Raw genomic sequence first — 19,899 nt, 5'->3', positions numbered from 1 at the left:
CTCTGTGTGTTTATTTGAGTCTGAGTGGCTGTGGGCCTGGGCAAGACTGGAAAAAACTACAGCTACAATCAAGTGTTCACCCAGTAGTCAGTATACATCTCCTGTTTGCCAAGTAATCGTCTAGTAGTTCAGCATGCAGCCATGAGCAAGACAGATCCCTGCCTCTGTAGAGGATGTGGAGGGCAAAGGGTAGGCCTTTGCCTGTTATCATACAAAGAACCAGGCTTGAACCTTGAGTGAGACAGGAGTAGAAGGGAAGCAATGCTGAGAACAGGAGAGCTGAGGGGGTTGCCATAGTAACCCAGGTGATGGGACGTATTAAAACAGGCAGAGTTGGTGACAGTGTTAGGATAGTATCCAAATGAGAATAGCAGGTCGTTGGTGCCTGTGATAGAGAAGACCAGCAGTGGGGTCCCTGGTCAAGAGAAGGCCAAGGCAGCAAGGGTGGAGAGGTCTCCGTCCTAGAAGCTTTCGTTAGGTTAAATGCCATGCAGTAGTCTCCGTATGTTGTTATGCTCTAATACCCTTGTGAAGCCATCACTACAGTCAAGGTGCCATGACCCCAGGTGTGGCTTTGTGTCCTTGATGAGTCCTTGTTGCTGTCTTTGTGTATCCACACATCTGCTTTCTGTCTCTAGCAGATGTCATTCTCTGAAATTTACACAAGTGAAATTAGGTGTATGCTCCTTTAATTATTTTGCTCTGACTTCATTCACTTAGCATAATTATTTTGAGGTTTATTTATATTTTTTGTGTATTAGTTTAGTCTCATTTTACTATCTTTTCTATTATGGTATAGTTGTATGCATGTTGAATTGTTACATAATTATTTTAAGCATACCATTCAGTCAATGACATTAAACTCATGTTTTTTTGTGGGTCACCACTGTCCATCTCCAGAATGTTTTATTATCCAGAATGTTTTATCATCCCCAGTCTTTCTTCCCTCATCCCCTCATAACTACTGTTCTACTGTCTGTCTTTATGGATTTTGATAGAGTGCCTCAGTTGTAAAAACAAAATTCCTATGAGGTTACAGCTGGACTGTTCACCTGTCAACCATAAAGAGGAATGTTTGCTGGGCTTTGAGAGACCATAGACCTGAGCTTTGAGAGACCATAGATAGACCTGAGCTTTGAGAGACCATAGACCTGAGCTTTCAGAGACCATCAACCTGAGCTTTGAGAGACCAGCGTCCTGAGCTTTGAGAGACCAGAGACCTGAGCTTTGAGAGACCATAGACATAGGCCCCCCTACAGCTGCATCAATTCCTCATTCTCAAGCCCCTTATCCACCTCTATAGGAAGTCCCAGCTAGATTTTTCCCCTGGCAGACCCCTCCATTCTCTTGGGAGATAGAGGCTGCCTCTTGCTGTGTATGCTAATGAGCACAACCTCATCTGTTGAGGTCAGACTCTGGTCTCTTCCCTGCCTTTGTCTGCTCACTCTGCACTCCAAAATCTAACAGATTAAACTACTCTAGGTATCTTGTGTAAGTAAAATCAAGGATATATTTGTCCTTTTGTGTCTACTTACTTTATTGAACATACCTAATGACTGTTTGTTAGAGTGTGTTTCAGAATTCCAGTCTTCATTATGCCCGAGTACTGTGCTACTTCATTGTGTGTGTGTGTGTATGTGTGTGTGTTTGCCACTCTTAGGGTATGGTCCCTCTGTGATGGTGCCTGAAGGCTCTGCAGTATGAGCTGCCTGCCCATTTACCATTTATTTGGGATGCTGTGCAGAAAATAAACACCAAGTCTATACACAGAGGCTTGACCTTGGGGGTCATTCTGAAAAGCAGAGCCAACTTTTGAGGAAGCCATCAGTGTCTTGTCACTGCTTCCATGGAAGGTTCCTTGTGATGCTACACAACCGCTCTGTGTCCAGGACTTTACCCACCTTTATAGCTCCAACTCTTAGCAGTACATGTTGCTCATGTGACACTTTGAGCCCAGAGTATGTGCTTACCCAGCCACACCATTTTCCTCCTTGGGAGTAGGGGGTCCTTCCCAGCTCTCACGTTTGGGTTTCTCTTCTGTCACACCCCAGACCCTGCAGTGTGTCTCAGGACTAGATGTCATTAGTCTCCCTCCACCAGCTGCCATCTTTTACTTGTCATTTCTTCTGCCTTATAACCTGTGGCATTGGGCTGACAGTGCTGTGGTGGAACACTTGCCTAGCATACACAAGGCCTCTCCAAAACAGCCTTGATTTTAATTAGAAGGGATTTCTAGATTGAGTTCAAGGTAATTGTCAAAGTAATTACACAGATAGATGTAGGCAGAAGTTTCTGTCCTTCCAGAAACTCCTAAATACCCAGTAGCCACTTCCCAAATTACCACACAGAGGATTATATTAACTATAAATGAGTGGCCAGTAGCTCAGGCTTATTACTAACTAGCTCTTATACTTAAATTAACCTGTAATTCTTATCTATGTTTAGCCACGTGGCTTGGTACTTTTCTCAGTAGAGCATTCTCATCTTACTTCCTCTGCATCTGGCTGGTGACTCCTGAGTCCATTCTTCCTCTTCCCAGCACTCTTAGTTTGGTCGCCCTGCCTGTACTTCCTGCCTGGCTATTGGCCTATCAGTGTTTTATTAAACCAATTTGAGTAACAAATCTTTACAGTGTATAAGAGGATTATTCCACATCATTTTCCCCCTTTTTTGTCTAATTAAAAAGGAAAGTTTTAACTTTCACATTGTAAGATTATATACAACAAAAACAATGAAGTAAGAATTACAATAACAATATCTAATCCATTTGCATTTGGCAAAATTAGCAGAAAAATTATCTATCTTCTCTTGGTGAGTCTAAAGTTTTGTATCTAATATACTTTCTATTATACTAAGGAAAACTATATTATAACTATTTAGTCTTCAGCTCCATCAAAGACTCCAGGAAGGTCAGGAAGGTGAAATGTTACCTAATGGCAGGGACATCAGGTTGCCTGGACAATCACCCAAAGTTCCTCTGCAACATTGGGGCATCCAACTCTGCCCTGCAGGCCTAGCTAACATATCTAACAGACGTTCCTGTGAAACTGGAAACTCTGAAGGACTGTTCTACCTTGTCTTGGCAAAGTTCAGCAGTCTCATTTATTGCATCCTGCTGGTCCAGTTTGGACAGTAACTGTCAGCGGTTGAGGCAAGGGCAGTTTCTCTGCCCACATGGCTAGCCTTTGCCATAAAGAAAACAAGGTCCATATGGAATGTCTTTGCAAATCATCCTCTTTGCAATAATTGGTGCTTCTGGGAGTAGACGTGTCTCACTGTCAAGAAAAGTTGTAAGTTCTCAAAATATTTTAAATGCTATATTCTGTAGGTCTTTGAAGTGTTTGAAGATTGCCTATATAACTGAAATATATCTCTGTATGACCATGAAAACATACCTAACATGATTGTAAGTTTACTATTATAGATGACTATTAATCTGTATTTAATTATATATTACATTTTTAAATGAGCTGCATAAACATAATACCCTAAACAAGAGTAGACATATACATACGGTTTAACAAAATTAACCTTAAATTTGTATCAATAAACCAAAATCCATACTAATGTAAAATATGCAAGGTTAATAGTTGTTTTTTGGATTAAAGTAGATTCAATAATCTACCCTTTTATCCTGTGATTTCTATATCCCTCCTTTTCTTTTTATAATGATATCCCTGAATCTTATCTCCTTTGTTCAGCTTTTTTCCTGACTATTACCAATTATAACTTATAACTAACCCCCTGAACAATGACAGATATCCATAATTTATTTTTGAGAATGTGGACATAGTTTTCTAGATTACTTCCTGTTGATTAGGGGGCACTGATTATCTTTGGGGATCCCTGATAAAATTCAAGATAATGGTTAAGTCTCGGCTAGAGTAGTCTGTGAGGCTGGATCATCTTAGCCAGTAGCCTTGAAGCTGTTCTGGGTGGAGAACTCAGAGGAAACTGCAACATTGGCGCTTTGAAACATTGGACCATCTGGGCTATTGGTTCCCATTAGAGATTTTTCAGGGGGTCTTCCTCGATCAATCGTTATTTTTCTTAACCCAGAATGAATCCACAGACTCTCATTTCCTGTGCAAACAAAAGCATAACCTCTTCTCCAAAGTAACACATATTTTGACCTAAATTTTGAAGTCAAGGCATTCTCAAAATATATAGGGTGGTTTAATACAACAACATTTATAATCAGATGTCTCTTAGTAGTTGTTGCTCTTTCCTCAACAGTCATACAATTCAAAGTTAACACAATAACTTACAGTAGCCAGACTCTCTGTGAATTTTCTGTGTTTATATGGTTTTATTTTATATTACTTTACTCTCTTTTTAAGGACTTTATTTTTTTAAAACTATATATTTCTTTTTTATGACTTTACTCTCCTAAGCCTATATAATTTTTAAACACACTAAACTATTTAGAGTTTTTTTTTTTTTTTCTCTCCATCTGAATCTGTCTTTACTGCATTTCACTATCTTTTTCTGACCACATGAGTCTTTAAACTGCTAAGCAATGTGGCTAGGACTGAATCAGCTGGCTCCACCCCATTCCTTGGCTTCCTAAGAATCTAGCTTCATGGCAGAGGTATGGGCACGAACCATGTGTATCTTCCCAACTCTGGGGAGTTTCTAGGTCCATGCCACCACCAAGTAACTGTCACCTGCTGCTCTAAATCCCATTTAAGTGTTTGGTAGCAGGGCTTCTTAAAAGAACCAAGCAGTTTTTGCCACTAGCATTAAGTCAGGAAGCCCTCTCTTAAAGGAGCAGCTAGCAAACAGAGCCCACCCAATAAAATGCTACTACCGAGAAGCCGTGCTTGACTCTGTTCTTTTGTTTGTTTAGAATCCTTTTTAAAGCTTTCTGAGGTTTTATATGGAAATTTTTGCCAAATGTTTGGGCACCATATGTAGGCAGAAGTTTCTGTCCTGCCAGAAACACCTAAATACCCAGCAGCCACTTCCCAAATTACCACACAGAGGATTATATTTACTATAAATGAGTGGCCGGTAGCTCAGGCTTATTACTAACTAGCTTTTATACTTAAATTAACCCATAATTCTTATCTATGTTTAGCCATTTGGCTTGGTACCTTTTCTCAGTAGAGCATTCTCATCTAGCTTCCTCTGCATCTAGCTGGTGACTCCTGACTCTGCCCTGCATTGAAATCTTAGCTGTTGACTGAAGGAATAGGAACAGAGTGCTAGAAGTGGGCCTCACTTTTAGTTTGAAATAATGGTGACTATAGACTTGCATATAAAGGAAATTATTAGTGTACATTATTAGTGTACATGTTAATTATGAAAATTTTGTGATATATTTTTATTAGTATTTTAATCTCTACCATCACACTGATGCCTCTGGCTTTGTTTCCTGTATAACAGTATTGTTGCAGATAGCTTTAAAATGTAAACAAAATGTTTGACTTCATTTATCATTAATTAAATGGAATCATTTTTATTCAAAACTACCTAGGGTGAAAAAAAAACAATAACAAAACAAAACAAAAAAACAAATTTAATTGATGAGTTTTTGAGAACATTATTGATATTTAAACCTTGACCTTTAAATTTCTGTTCTTCTGAATTTTGGTAACTCTTTTTACCTCTTTAACATTGTGGTTTGCTTGGCATGTGCCAAATAAATGGAGACACTTAAAATCTTTACTGAGGCTTAAAGGCCTCTTCAAAGGCAAGTAGGAACCCATTGCCCCTGTCTATTTCAAATAGCATGGGGGAAGAGTAATCAGTGGTAGTTGCTGAAGATAATTACAAGTTGATTTCCCTGTGAAAGTGAGCTATACTACACATATGCAATAAAAAATTTACCATACATACAACTCCTTTCTTCCCTCCACAGCCCAATGGGGGAGGAACCCTCCACCAAACATTACCTTTAATGAGCTCATTTCAAAGGTGCTGGGTTGTTATGGAGGACATCAGGAAACACCGATTGGCTCATTTATGTTACAGAAGACATCAGGAAGCACTGATTGGCTCGTTTATGTTATGGAGGACATCAGGAAGCACTGATTGCTCTCACTGTCTCTGGTTGTGGTTCATGGCCTTTCTGGTACCAGATTGAGAAGAGTGCCAGGACAAAAATCAAAGGGGAAAGTAGGCAACTGCTCGGTTAGCCTGTAGATCACTACACCCCAGGATGTGTACACTTGGCGGTGCACTCAGCCCCTAAATGCCATGAACATGCATGCTATTGGCTGCTTGCCATGTCTGTTACCATTAAGGCCACTTGGACAAAACATTTTGCCACCTTGGGGTAGCAAAGATGTGAGCACATGCTTTCTCACATTCTTCTTCTTCTGCCAAAGAGCTAGAGATAAAGTGATGTAGCTTTAACTACTTTATGTTGGATGTTATTAGTCACATTCTACTGTCAGATGTGAGTCATATATTATGATTTTGTTTAGGCTCGGCTCAATCAGTATTTACCATTGACATCTCTCCCAAGTCATTAATATCGGCAGTCCATAGAAGAGATCAGCAAGTATTTTCTATAAATGATAAAATCCTAACTATTCCGGTGTCAATAGGTCTTGTGGTCTTAGTGTTCCCTGGCCATCTTGCTGTGAGATGTGAAAGCAGCCAGGGATGCTGTAATGACTGAACATGAGTAGGTTCTAGTTAAACTGTAGTTAGGAAGCAGGTCATGAGGCTGATTTGCAGTCAGGCTCACTCTGTGTCCTAGCTGTAAAGCACGGATCACAGACTCTGCTCTAGGGTCCAGAAAGGTATCACAAATGAGTGAAATGCAGTGGATGCCTGGGGGCTCTGGATAGCAGAGAAGTCATGCCTTGTGTAAGAGGGCTGGCTGTATTTTACCTATAGCTATGTGTAATTGACTCACGATGCATGCTCTTATAATTCAAGAAGAGTTGAAATTTGGATTTTAATACAAAGTTTTTTTTGGGGGGGGCTTATTTATTTTATTATTTTATGTGTGAGGATGTTTTGCCCACTTGTATGTATGTGCTTGCCTGGTGTCTCTGGATGGGGGTGTGTGTCAAATTCCCTAGAACTGCGGTTACAGACAGTTGTGAGCTGCTGTGTGGGTGCTGGAAATCAAAGCCCTCTGGAAGAGCCGCTCTTGACTGATGAACTGTCTCTCCAGCCCCTAACAGAGTGCTCAGCTAATTTGGACTGGTTAAGGCAATGCATGCAGGTGAAGCTGAGTGCCTTTCAGTTCTTTCAGGTTCACCTGCTCCCCCGTAGCAAATTCCAGTGTTTTCAAGTGTAGCTATGCATTATGCATAAAAAGAAGTGTCTGCAGGACGCATCCCACGTGACAGCAGTGGCCTGTGCTGGTTCTGCCAGCAGCCCTCCTGTTGCCTGCCTATGGTGACCTCTTCCTCCAGATCCTCCACAAAGGTTCAAAAGCTGCAACTAGAAAGTCAGCTGTGCCCCTGGTAATAAAGTTTCTTTTTCTCCTAAGTCATCATCCCTGTTTCAAAAGATATTTAAAAATGGTTTTTGGATTAACCTAGGAAATGGCTTTGAACTTGTTATTACATGGTGGTATTCTTAAAGAAATGAATTAAAAGTTCCTCTTACCTAAAAGGTACCCACAAAAACATCTACTGCATCTGGGCATGCTGGTACCTGTATTCACAGCACTTGGGAGACAGGGGCAGGAGGATTGCTGTGACTTTGAAGCAAGCCTGGGCTATAGTAGTGAGACCCTATCTGTAGGGCAGGGAACATGTAATAGGAAATGAAAAATGAAAAAGGCTAAGAGTCTGCTAATATGACAATCAGATTCAAATTGAGAGAACTGTATAAAGTTAGATGTGGCTCTAAGGGTCATCTACTAGCTTTCTGCTTTGCAGAGACCAAAACTTGACTTTTTGACCTGTTCTTTTCATTATACTTAGTGCAAAGTAATGTGAATGGGTAGTCATAAAGGAAGTTCCTTTCCCTGTATCCCTCTCTGTCTTGTTTTCTCTCTCCCTTCCTTTCTCTGCTTTGAACTCATCATATATGGTTGCTGTAGAAGAAGATGTTCAGAATGTAGGGAGTTGGTATGGGTATGCACTGTCTGGGATCTGGGCAGTTTGGGAACATTAGGTGATGTGTACATGACGGAACTAGTACTGTGTGCTCTGCTGTCCATCTTTATGACATGAAACTTTGCATCATTTTGTCTTCAGTAATCCCTCCAGTGTCCCTGCCCTTCCAAACACTATTACTTTTGAGTTCCATTTTTCTGCAGGGATTCCGTTTTGAACTTTATAGTCCTTGTTGAAGCTTCTCTAAACTTCTTTAGTGTTTATTCTATTTTAGCAGGAACGTTATACTCTATTTGTTCTTTAAATTTTGGTTTTAAACCTATGTTATGTATGTGTATGTGTGTTTACTTGTGTGAGTTTATGTGCATCACATATGTTGCATGCAGGAGTCTGTGGAGGTCAGAAGATGGCACTGGATCCCTGGAACTGTTGTAGTAGGAGTTGTGAGCCACTGTGTGGGTGCTGGGGCCTAAACCTGGGTGGGTTCTCTAAAAGAGCAGCAAATGCTCCTGACTGCTGAGCCAGCTCTCCAGTTTTTGTTCTTTTAAAAACCACCAAGCAAACAGACAGATGTTTGAGGGTTTTTTCTTTTCAATCAACATTTTCTGTTCCTGCTACCTAACACAGGACTGGGTGGTGGGAACTGAAAGCAGCTCAGTGTAAGTGCCCCTCGATGGCCTCTGTCTCCCAGTCACCAGAGCTCTGAAGGCAGACCTCAGACCTTGCCCTTGAGGACCAGAGTGCAGGCCAGTGGTTTAAAGTGTAATGGCATTGAAATCTGAAATGCTGTTTTACCAGTCACCACTGCTGATCACTAACACTCCAGTGGAAGGAATTCTCTACCCTGGCTGACTTCATTATTTGAGCCAAGAGATACCACAAGTGCCTGATACAGTTCTGAGGATATAGCAAGTGTTCAATAAATACCTCCTAAATGAACTTGAAAAGTTTATGTGTAGGGCCATATCCGGCAAGACTTAGTGAGCTGAGAGGTAGTGTGCACCTTCCACTTCTTCATGTGTCTCTTCCACTCTGGACCCAGAAGTATCACAGGCACTGCATTTTTGTGCAAATTCTAGCCAGTTCATTTGTCTTGAAAATGTATGAGGTGGGTCCATGTTATTATTAAGTCATAGTAATGGTGATGGTCACATGATATTGTATTGTCTGAGCATATTGTAATTTCTTCAAGAAGTAGCCTGCTAGTGGATATTGAACTTACTTCTGGTCTTTCAGTTTTAAAGTTGGTAAGGTAGCAAACAGTACCACAAGCTGCAATGCCTGCTCAATAGTCTCTGTCACCCTCTACAAGTAGGAACAGTAGTCTACATCCCTAAAAGTAGAATTCTTACAAAGATCAAAGGCTTCATGTATTCACACATTTAATATGTATTACCAGATTGTCCTCCACAGAGACTATGGGTGAGCCAGGTTGTCACACTCTTACCAACACTGGATCTTTAAAGTGAACAAATAAGCCTGGTGGCGCACACCTTTAACCCCAGCACTGGGTAGGCAGAGACAGGCAGATCTCTGAGTTTGAGGCCAGCCTGGTCTACAGTGTGAGTTCCAGGACAGCCAGGGCTACACAGAGAAACCCTGTCTAAAAAAAATAAAAACCAAAAACAAAACAAAAAATCCCCCAAAATACAAAATAAAACAACACAACAACAACAAAAACCCAAAACAAAAAAGTGAAGAAATAAAAGTCTTTTCCACTTTGACAGGTGGTCAAACAGTTCTTCTAAGTGTGATTTGCGTTCTTTTATGTGGCTAGGTTAAAGTCTTTCCACTGCTGTCTCTGAGCTTCTCGTCCTGTGTGCCTAGGATCATCACTTTCATCCCCAGCTCTGGTTCCCTTTTGATGTTCCGCCTTGGTAACGTTTGCCTGTTGGTCTGTCAATGTGTAGGAAGGACAAGTATCCCTTGGCTATTCTTGTTTGTTTATACCTCCCTCTGTGCAGTAGTCTCATCATCTGGAGTTTGAATTTCTGGAGTTTTGTCTGTCTCTGATGAGCTATTGTTTGAAACTATTAAATGAAAAGTTAGAAATAAACACTTAGTAACTTTTAAGTACATGCCTCCTTTTGAACAGCACGATGAAAGCTGCCATCCTATTACGTCCTGCCCGGGGTCAGTCCCCCTCACTCTAGTGTTTCCAAGCTGTACATACCAAGCCATCAGTGTTCGGTAACTTGCAGTTATCAGATATGCTGTGGCTATACTGCAGTGCTGATGTTCAGCTAAACGTTTTTATTTTTGACAGTAGCTCCAAATCTCAAGCATTTAATGCTGGTGGTCTGTAGATGCCAAAGAGTAGCCATGAAGTGTTTGCATTCAATGAAAAGATAAAAGTACAGTAAACTATTTGAGACAGAGGTGGATAGCCATGGAAACACTATATTCAGATAGCTTTTATTAGCCCATCTTATTGTAATTGCTCTATTTTGTTATTATTATTAATCTCTTATTGTAACTGATTTATAAAGTAAACCTTATGGGTATATATATGTGTGTGAAAAACATGCTTTCTAGACTCTACACTTATGCTGGGATCCTTGGAATGTGTCCTCTGTGAAAAAGAAGGGGCTAACAATACCACTCACCTAAACTGTTAATCAAAATAAATTACTTCATCTTCGTTTTTTTTTATTTTGATTACTTCATCTTAATATTCCTTACTTCAAATTTATAGGTTCATTAGGGGAAAACTGACATTTTCATTATGTTTTATTGCTCTATGTATGTGTCTGTGTGTGCATTAGGAGGTTGGAGTCCAACCTTGGGTGTCCTCCTTAGGAACATTGTTCACTTCCTTTGAGATAGGGTGTCTAATTGGCCTAGAGCTCACCAGTTAGAGTTACTGGCTAGCCATCAAGTCATAGGAGCCATGAGTCTCCACTTCCCCAGCACTGGGATGACAAGCGTGTATCACCTCACTGGGCGTTTTTATTTGAGTCCTGGGGAATTGGACCAGTTCTGGGCTTGTAAAGCAGGAGCTTTGTCTGCCGAGCCAACCTTCCAAGCTTGGTTCCGCTGTAATTAGATACCATTGTGTTGGTGGTTCCCATCAGAATGATGATATATGTTTATGTTGCTAAGCCTCTGTGTTACTTACTTTTCTATTTGTATAAAGAGATACCATAACCAAGGCAACTTATAGAAGAAAGCATTTAATTTGGGGGCCAGAGGATTAGAGTCCATGACCATCATGGTGGGGAGCATGGCGGCAGATAGGCAGGACAGCGCTGAAGCAGTAGCTGAGAGCTCATATCTGATCCATGAACATGAGGCACAGAGAGAGCAAGCTAGCAAGAGAGAGAGGCAGGGACGGCGGGGGGGGGGGGGGAGGGCGGGAGAGAGAGAGACAGAGAGAGAGAGAGACCGAGAGACCCATTGGCACATCTCCAACACATTCATACCTCCTAATCCTTCTCAAACAGTTGCACCAACTGGGGACCAAGCATCAAATATATGAGCCCTTGGGGTCCTTCTCTTTCAAAGCCCCACAGCACCCTTCTCTAATTCTTAGATTGGGGTACAGTTCTACTGTTCACTTTGAGACTGAGGCAGGTCTGTACTGTATCATGTTGAGAGAGTAGCTTTTAGTCCCATTATATTTAGGTTCCATGGAAGGATAATGTACTGATTTGTTTAGTTTTTGTGTTTTGTGTCACTAAAGTTCTCTCTCTCTCTCTCTCTCTCTCTCTCTCTCTCTCTCTCTCTCTCCTCTCTCCCCCTCTCCTCCTTTCCCATCTATCCTTCTCTCTCCCCAAATATGATGAAGTTTAAATCTTAAGCTTTTGGATATTGGCTATTTTGTAGAGCTACCCTGTATTCCTAAAACAAGTTTTACCAGGTCATAGAATGTTCTTTTAATATGATGTTGGACCTGAAGTCCATGTTCTCATAGTTAGAAATTTAACATTGATTATTCGATGTGAGGTTGGTTTCTGTACAAGCATGTTTTCTTTATGTTTTGATATGTATTATTTTAATACAATGATTCTGGGAATGTCTCTTTCTATGCTCCAAAGCAGTTCGGAGACCCACTAAAATGACCTACCTGTTCCTTAAATATATTTAGTAGGAAGTTTTTTGAAACTTTTTGAGCCTGTTGCCCTGAGAGAGAATCCTTTCATAGTTTCCTCTCCACCTTGTCAGTTTTCTTTCTTTTTTTTTAGCATTCCATTTTCTCTGGATTGTTGGGGTAATTAATATCTTCTTGAAACCCCCTTAATTGAACTTTTCTAATTTATTTGCTTTGAACTGAATAAAATAATCTTTTGTTCTCTTCTTAATCTCTGGTTGTTTCCTCATTATTATATTTAAAGTTTTTTTTTTTTTGTGAAAAAGATAAATCCATGCTAAGGATATTCTTAAATGTCTTTTTTAGAAATCATGACACAAAAGGATGTTCTTTACTTAACATCTGTATTTTATTAAGAGACCAGTAATTTCTAAGGTAACAGTAGAAAGCTTGGGAATGTAGATGAAGTGTGTCTTTGCTGAGCACTTTCCCTGTCTCCACAGGCTCTGAAGACGAAAGTGAGGATGAGTCCAGCTTCGAGGGAAGAGATCCTGACACTTGGCATGTTGGTTTCAAGATCTCCTGGGATATCGAGACACCAGGCTTGGCAATACCTCTTCACCAGGGAGACTGCTATTTCATGCTGGGTAATGTCTGGAGACTCTGGGACTGCTCTTTTGCTTGTCTGAGCTTAGTCATGGGGGGTATGCATGTTTGGGGGTCTGTCTTTTGAAATAAACTTTTTGAATACTTTGTATTCATAATGAATTTTTTTGAGGACATGTAGCGCATTAATTCAATCTTTTAATTTTAATATTTATTTATTGTGTGTGTGTGAGTGAATTTGCTTGCATTGATGTATGTCTGTGCACCACATGCATACGTGGTACCCCTAGAGGCGAGAAGAGGTTGGACCCCCTGAAACTGGAATTACAGACAGTTGTGAGCTACCATATAGGTGCGGGGAACTGAACTCGGGTCCTCTGCGAGAGCAATAAGCCAGTTTCCTCTCAGGCTTGGCCATAGTCTCTTTCTCTTTGCTTGTGTTTTAATTCTTTGGAAATTATTACTTAGGAGCTTACAGTAAACGGAGCTGTGGAGTTTGGGGTGCTTTGATTTTTGCTTAGTTTTGGAATTTTTAGTGTTAAATTTTTAGTGTTATTTGTTCTCAACTTGTCTTCCGCTGCAAAATGTGCAAACATGCTTCTTTTGTGTTTTTGCTCACGGAGCTTCTAATGGGCTAGGGAGATGGCTCGACATGCAGGCATGAGGACCTGGCCTTCATCCACAGAAAGAAGCCCCGGTGTGAGGACATGCCCTAGTGAATCCCAGTACCAGAGAGGAGGCTGGAGGCTCCCTGGGGCTTGCTGATCAGCCAGCTCAAACCAGTGAGACTGTCTCAAAAAACCCATTGGAGGAAAAGTACCAAGGTTGACCTCCAGCTTCCACGCATACACACACACACTCGTGGACTGGCATACACAGGTGCACGTCCACAGAACATGCACGTGTGTACATAAACAGAGACAGCTTCTCAGTTTAGTCTCCCCTAGGCTCTGCCTTCTGGTGTCCTCAGGTTTGTTTATCCCTGTCTGCTTGCAGAGATCTAATGGTCTCTTGGCTTTTGAGCTAGGAAGAACCAGGGCTCGAGATCAGTTTTTGGTTAGGATTATTTGCCTGTTAAGTCTGGTATTTGTGGGGTTTCTGTATTGCAGGTATGGAATAAGGTTCTGGGGAGACATTGGAGAGCAGTAAGTCCTGCTCCGTGCCTCCTAGGACTTCATAGTATGAAGTGGCACATTAGTGTTTTCCAGGATTGGAAAACATTGCATGTCAGTGTCCGGGTCCTTGCCATAGTCATGTGCTAACTCTATAGGTCATGAACTGGTTCTCTCAGAAACTTGGTCTGTTCCACCACTGAAATAAACTTAATTTTGAAGATTTTATATTACTATTTTACATGGAAAAACCAATATTACCTGACCTAACTACAGTGTTTTGTAAAAGTAAGTGTAGAGAAACTAAAAGACTATTAAGTACACACTACTTTTCTTTGTTGGAGATCTTAGAGTCTGAGTCTTGTGCTTTGTTTAAACAAGAGACTAACATAGGCTTATATGAATACTATGCAAATTAAGCACACAGTAAATATATGCCAATAAAAATGCATAGCAATAAGAAGAAAAAAAGAATCTCATTATTACTCCTAATATCAGACATTAGGTTTTTGTTATTTGATTAGCATAATGCTAAAACGAGATCTCCTTGGTGAGATAAAGATTATTCACATTAGAGAAAGCGAGGGTTGGGCAGACAGACAGACAGACAGACAGACTAATAACATTAGGCCAGTCTGAGGCGTTGTCCTTGGTTTTTGCATGGGGGTTGGCAGCAACTGTGGGACTCAGTGCTGTGTCCTTCTGCGGCTCCAGGGCAGTGTCTTTCTTCCCACTGCATCTTGCTACCCAGTGTACAAATGTGTTGGCTGCAGCAGTCACAGACTCTAACCAGCCTAACATCTGCAGGAGATGTCCGAGCTGCAGATTTGTCCATCTCTCCCTCCTTAGGTGGCAGAGCAGAGACTGTGCCAGCCACAGGCTTCACGGGCGGTGCTTTGCCCACTCTTACCTGTGATCCTGTCAGCTGGATCTCAGGATGCTGAACTCTGGATGTTGTCAGGTTCAAGGTCATCTCTCCCTTCATTCCCCTTTGACCTCGGGATCCATGCTTTCACTCTGACATTCCTATCCCTATCATTGAATGCCATTTGTATAAAAAGATTGTAACAAGTTTTTGTTCTCCCTAAATTTGGACATTTGGCTTGAATCTAAATAAAAGGCTTCTCTTGGGATACTTTATTGGTAATTTCTATGAATAATTTGTGTATGTGGAGGAGATAAGAGCCGGAATGGAGCCTTTTCAAATAGCTTCCTGTTTATCTGTGTATGAAACCAGTGGATTTGCATTGTAAAAGCTCTGCTATCTTCTGTGCATTTAATAACATCTTCTGTGATTTCCTCTGATTCTAAACCAGAGTGTGGAGACGAGAGAGATAACTCAGTGGTAAAGAATGTGTACTCCTTTTGCAGAGCTCAGTTCAATTCCTAACACCCATGATGCACTGCTTATAACTGCCTGTAACTCCAGGGGGTCTGACAACCTCTTCTGGTCTCTGTTGGTACCTGCACTCACATCATATATCTGCACACAGACACACATGTATATACATAATTTAAAAAGCAGCTTATGTTCATCCTAGAGAAAAGAAACTCTATAGAGTATAAAAGGAAAGAATATAAAAACAAGTTTTATATGTGATGAATGTATTCCTGCCCAGTCTCTCCCCACACGTGCGTATCCGGAACAGTAGTAGTATTAGTAGCAAGCACATTTATTATGAACTAATGACAAGTGAAGCATTCTGTTATTTTTCTTGTAACCCCAAGAGGCAAATATTAGCTATTCCTATGAAAGAATTCTAGTTAGACTGATAGACTTATCCATAGTTACACGGCAAATAGGAGTTAGGAGTTAGAACCTGACATTTGAGTCTGCTTAGATTTCAGCATTCCCACATCAGGCCTTTCTCTTCCCCAGGTGCCCCCATGTCCCCTCACCCTACCCCTGCACTTTCTCTTCCCCAGGTGCCCCCATGTCCCCTCACCCTACCCCTGCACTTTCTCTTCCCCAGGTGCCCCCATGGCCCCTCACCCTACCCCTGCACTTTCTCTTCCCCAGGTGCCCCCATGGCCCCTCACCCTACCCCTGCACTCTCCCTGCTTTGGGCCTTCAATCTACTTCTCTCCATGAAGCATTGTGGTTCTGGAAGGGAAGAAAGGATGACAGTGTTCTGGTTTTTGTTTTTTCCAGTTTTAAAGTTTTTTTTTTTTTTAAATTTAATAGCTGTGTTAGTAGTGAAAACATTTAATTAATTACATTATTAAAACATTTAATTGATTACATTATCCTTTTGATGTCATTACAAGGAATGTACATGTTCAAACATTCACTGAGGCTCTAAGCATTGTAGACTTTTAGGTGATAAACTCAAGAAATTCGTGCTGGTTTTGGAAATTGATATTCAGGATATAAAAATCTAGTACTTTCTACCTCCTGCCTTCAGACATAGGTGACATGGTTGGTTTCTACTATACTGTTTTAGGCATAGCGAGTGTACCCCAAAGTCTGCATTTAGAATGTATTTTTATGAAGCTATTGTATTTGATTTTTAAAATGAATTTTCTTCCATCTCCTATTTAAAAACTCATAATTTGAAAAAAATAATAAAAGCAATCATTGTATAGTGTTGCCTTTTTGTGTTAGCTTTTAAAAACCCAAATACTAAGGAGCCCCCCGGAGCTCTGGGCCTCCTCCGATAACTGAAGTCTGAACTTCGCAGCACTTACAGAAAGGAAACAGTTTAGCTCAATTTATAATAATATATTGGTCTGCAGAGGAAGTGCAGCCCGCACCCCACTGTCTCAAGTGAATACTCCAGGGGTGTCTGATGGGGAACGTGTCGGGTGCCGGTAATAAATCCCCTGCCGTGGGTGTGAGCGGAGCCCTGTTGGCAGTGCCCGTGGATACACTTCTCGGGGCTGTCACGGTTTTCCTTTTAAATTGGAATCTTTGCCCTAATCTCAGAGTTAGACAAGACCAGATTTGCAAACAGATTTACAATTTTCACTAATTTTCCAACCAGGACTTCAAAACACACTTAGAGGAGAAAAAAAAAAAAAAAGAAGAAGAAGAAAGAAAAAAACCATTTACTCTGGTGTTTCTCAGGGTCGGATGATTTACTTTGCCACAGCTGTTTTCCATAGACTGCTTGTAGCCAGGGAGTCAGGGACTTAGGAGTGAGTACTCGGAGACAAACTGGGTTTGTTTTTTGTGGAGCAGATTACACAGTTCAAGGGACAGCAACTAAATTCTGTTGATTAACCAGGAGCTGGGTGTGGAGGTGGGATGTTTGGGGACAAAGGTGAGTGAGCACCGGGCAGCCCTCTGCTGCTCCCCCTGGATGTGTCACTGTGATGTCTTGAATGTCACTGGTCAACGCTGGTCTCTCTGGGCTCTTTCTTACTTAAGTCCAGCCGAATCTCACTTTTAAACATCTGTTGTCAGTACCAGAACCAGCTACTGCAGACCTTGGTTGTCAAATTCAAAAACAGAATCCTGGGCTGAAGCAGAAAGAGACCGCAGAAGTTGAATGCCTGGCTTTGTTGGGTTTTATTTTCACTCACCACTGTGTAGAGGGAGTAAGGCAAGACTGTAGGTAGGACTTCCTGCCCGCTGAGCGGGTTCCAGGCTCTCTGCACTATGCATGGCCCCACAGTGTTAGCACACCTTTGAGTCTTGGCCCTCTGTGTAAAATGAGAGCTTCCCTGTACCTTGTTTCTCACTTGTTAGGAGTCAGGAGAGGTGTGTGGGCCTGGGCCTTGCAGGCTACACTTAATGTGGGCCTTACTGTAGAGACTGGGACCGGGGCCACAGCATCCTGGAGAACCAGCGTGGCGGCACAGTGATGGAAGAGTGCGGAATGTGGGCGCTTCCCCTGCCACAGGCCCTGAGTTCTGTGGGCTTTGCAGCTCATTGCTTTACACGTATATTTCCATCACCTCACCGAGTGTAAATCACAAGAGTGGTAAATCTCACCAGTTGGCTTTGGAGGGTGACACAGTTAGCATCTGGCCACTGCTGAATGGAACTCTGCTGGCCAGTATTACTTTGTTTGAGGCTGCCTTTACTTATGGAACCTGGTCATTTTTTTTAGATTTATTTCCCCCTCTATGAAATACTTGCGGCTTAGCGGCAGCAAGGCCAGAACACCGTGAACATTTGATGTGGTGTAACCTGAAGGGTGACGCCTGCTTCTGTTTTTCAAGGCAACATGGGCACTCTAGTTGGAGGCTGTCGCCCTGTGGGCAGGAAGAACAGAGGTCACTAGGATTTAACTTAGCCTGACTGGGGGCTCTCTTGGGACTTAACTTGGAGACTGTAGTATCTTTGTAAATCCTTCAGGTGTTCCTCAGCCCTGCCTAGATTTAGACATTTTATTCAAAGCAAAAAGGCTTCTGACCCCATTCCCTTCCTCCCCCAGCCTCTAAGTGACCAGCTGAAGGAAAAAGTACATGTAATTTATGGCTTAATCATAAATTCAAAATAATTATACTTTATTACCTCTCACGGGCCTTGAGATGTAGGTGCTGTGTTCTGTTTTCTGCCGAGGCAAGGGAATAAGGGAAACAGTAATAAATTATAACTCGAGGCTGCAGCCCGTAAGCTTGAGGAACTGCCGTTTCAGTGGAAAGTGCTTGAACAGCCAAGTAGGCCCCTGTCATGTTTGCTGTTACTCAGAAAGGTGGACACCTGACGGGACAGTTCCAGCTGCTTGTCTAACGTGAACCTGTGGGGGTGTGCTTATCTTCCCAGTAACGGCAGAATGCGCCGGGGGGAGGACATCTCCTGAAACTCTCACTCGAACACATCTGGCCAGAGGCTGACATTTTCGCACTTAGGCTTGGTGACTGGCTTCCTGTAGAACTTAGGAGAGAGCCGCGTCTTGTGAGCAGAAAGCCAAGCATGCTCTTCGGTTGCTGAAAGGATCTTCTTCTCTCTGATACTTTCTGATCATACCCAGGTTCATGTGTGTATCACTTCTGGCTTGAAATTTACCTCATATACATATGACGGGTGTCCAGTGAGGGCCAGGTACCGTGCTGGAAGCTCTGATGTGTTGGGTTTACTTCCTGTTACAAGATCATCAGGAAATAGTTATTTTGCTCTGACCACCCCCACCCAGAGGAAGATGTGTACAGGGTCCCTTTTTAAAAACATCTGTGTGTGAGTGTGGGATATGTATGTGTATGTCGTGTATGTGTGTGTGTGATCAGCAGTGTGTGAACAGAGCCCAGAGGTGGATGTCCTCTGCTATCATTCTGCCTTATTCTCTTGAGTTAGGGTCTCTTCCTGAACCTGGAGCCAGGCCTGGTGGCCAGCAAGTCCCAGCCCTCCTCTCATCTTTTCCCCCTCCCCCAGTGCTGGGGTTACTGGCATACATCGCCACACCGGACTTTTCACATTTCTGTACCCAGTGAGATTTGAACACAAATAATCTTCATGCTTATTCAAAGTGTTCTTGTCCACCGAGCCATCTCCCCAGGCCCCAAGACTCCTTTTGAAAGGAAGACTGCTCTAAAAGTAGTTTTTGATTGTCATGTAATATATGGATGTGCTAAAGCACAGTCAGTTGTAATCTTTAAGTGGGAGAATTGTATGTGGCGTAAGTTAGATCTCAGGAAAGATTTTAAGCAGAAATGAGCTTTAGAGACAAAGAACACTTATTTTTTCAAGGCATCCTGCCCAGTGAATTGTGTGTTTAAATGCAAAGCAATAGGTCTGAAACCCAGGGTCTTCATGCTTTGTCTACGAATTATGTAGTCATGGGATCTTGTGTTTCTCTCTTTCCTGGACTGTTGTAAAGATGCCTATGCTTAGATTCCCAAGAGCCGAGCCAGGGCTGGGTTAGCTTTATCTCTTCTATAAGACTTGACAGAGGAAGTTGGACATGGTAAGTGCTTAATAAGCAATTATTGAATACGTGAATGAGCGAAACAAGGATGGGCTTTGTTTTTACTTCATGGGAATATGCCTTGACTATGTAGGTGAAAACCCTTGAAAGCACTGCACTGGGACAGATTTTGAATTTTCTCCCCAAATGCATGTCCGTTTAGCTAATCCCTGGAGATCTCTAGAGACAGATTTAGACTTTCATGGCTGCCTCATTCTTTGCATAGTGACCTGTGTTTTATCTCCATATGTTAGTTTCAATAAGGATGAGAT

General features: G+C 41.8%; 1 protein-coding gene across 5 annotated transcripts in view; it reads left to right on the top strand.

Annotated features, from left to right (window-relative positions):
- The window catches only part of Fto (FTO alpha-ketoglutarate dependent dioxygenase), a 362,019-nt gene that overhangs the window by 113,757 nt on the left and 228,363 nt on the right, over window positions 1–19,899 (top strand). For all 5 annotated transcript variants that reach the window (XR_013051162.1, XM_006984039.4, XM_076571713.1 and 2 more), the window contains exon 4: window positions 12,561–12,704. Coding sequence is in view for 4 of the 5 variants with exons in the window: in XM_006984039.4 (XP_006984101.1) it covers window positions 12,561–12,704 (144 nt within the window). In the remaining variant the exon portion in view is untranslated. The remainder of the gene's footprint in view (window positions 1–12,560; window positions 12,705–19,899) is intronic.

Source organism: Peromyscus maniculatus, chromosome 5 (assembly GCF_049852395.1).
Source record: "Peromyscus maniculatus bairdii isolate BWxNUB_F1_BW_parent chromosome 5, HU_Pman_BW_mat_3.1, whole genome shotgun sequence".
In the NCBI taxonomy this organism is placed as follows: Eukaryota; Metazoa; Chordata; class Mammalia; order Rodentia; family Cricetidae; genus Peromyscus; species Peromyscus maniculatus.
The sequence above is the reverse complement of the archived record's forward strand: the minus strand, read 5'-3'. Positions and strand labels throughout refer to the sequence as shown.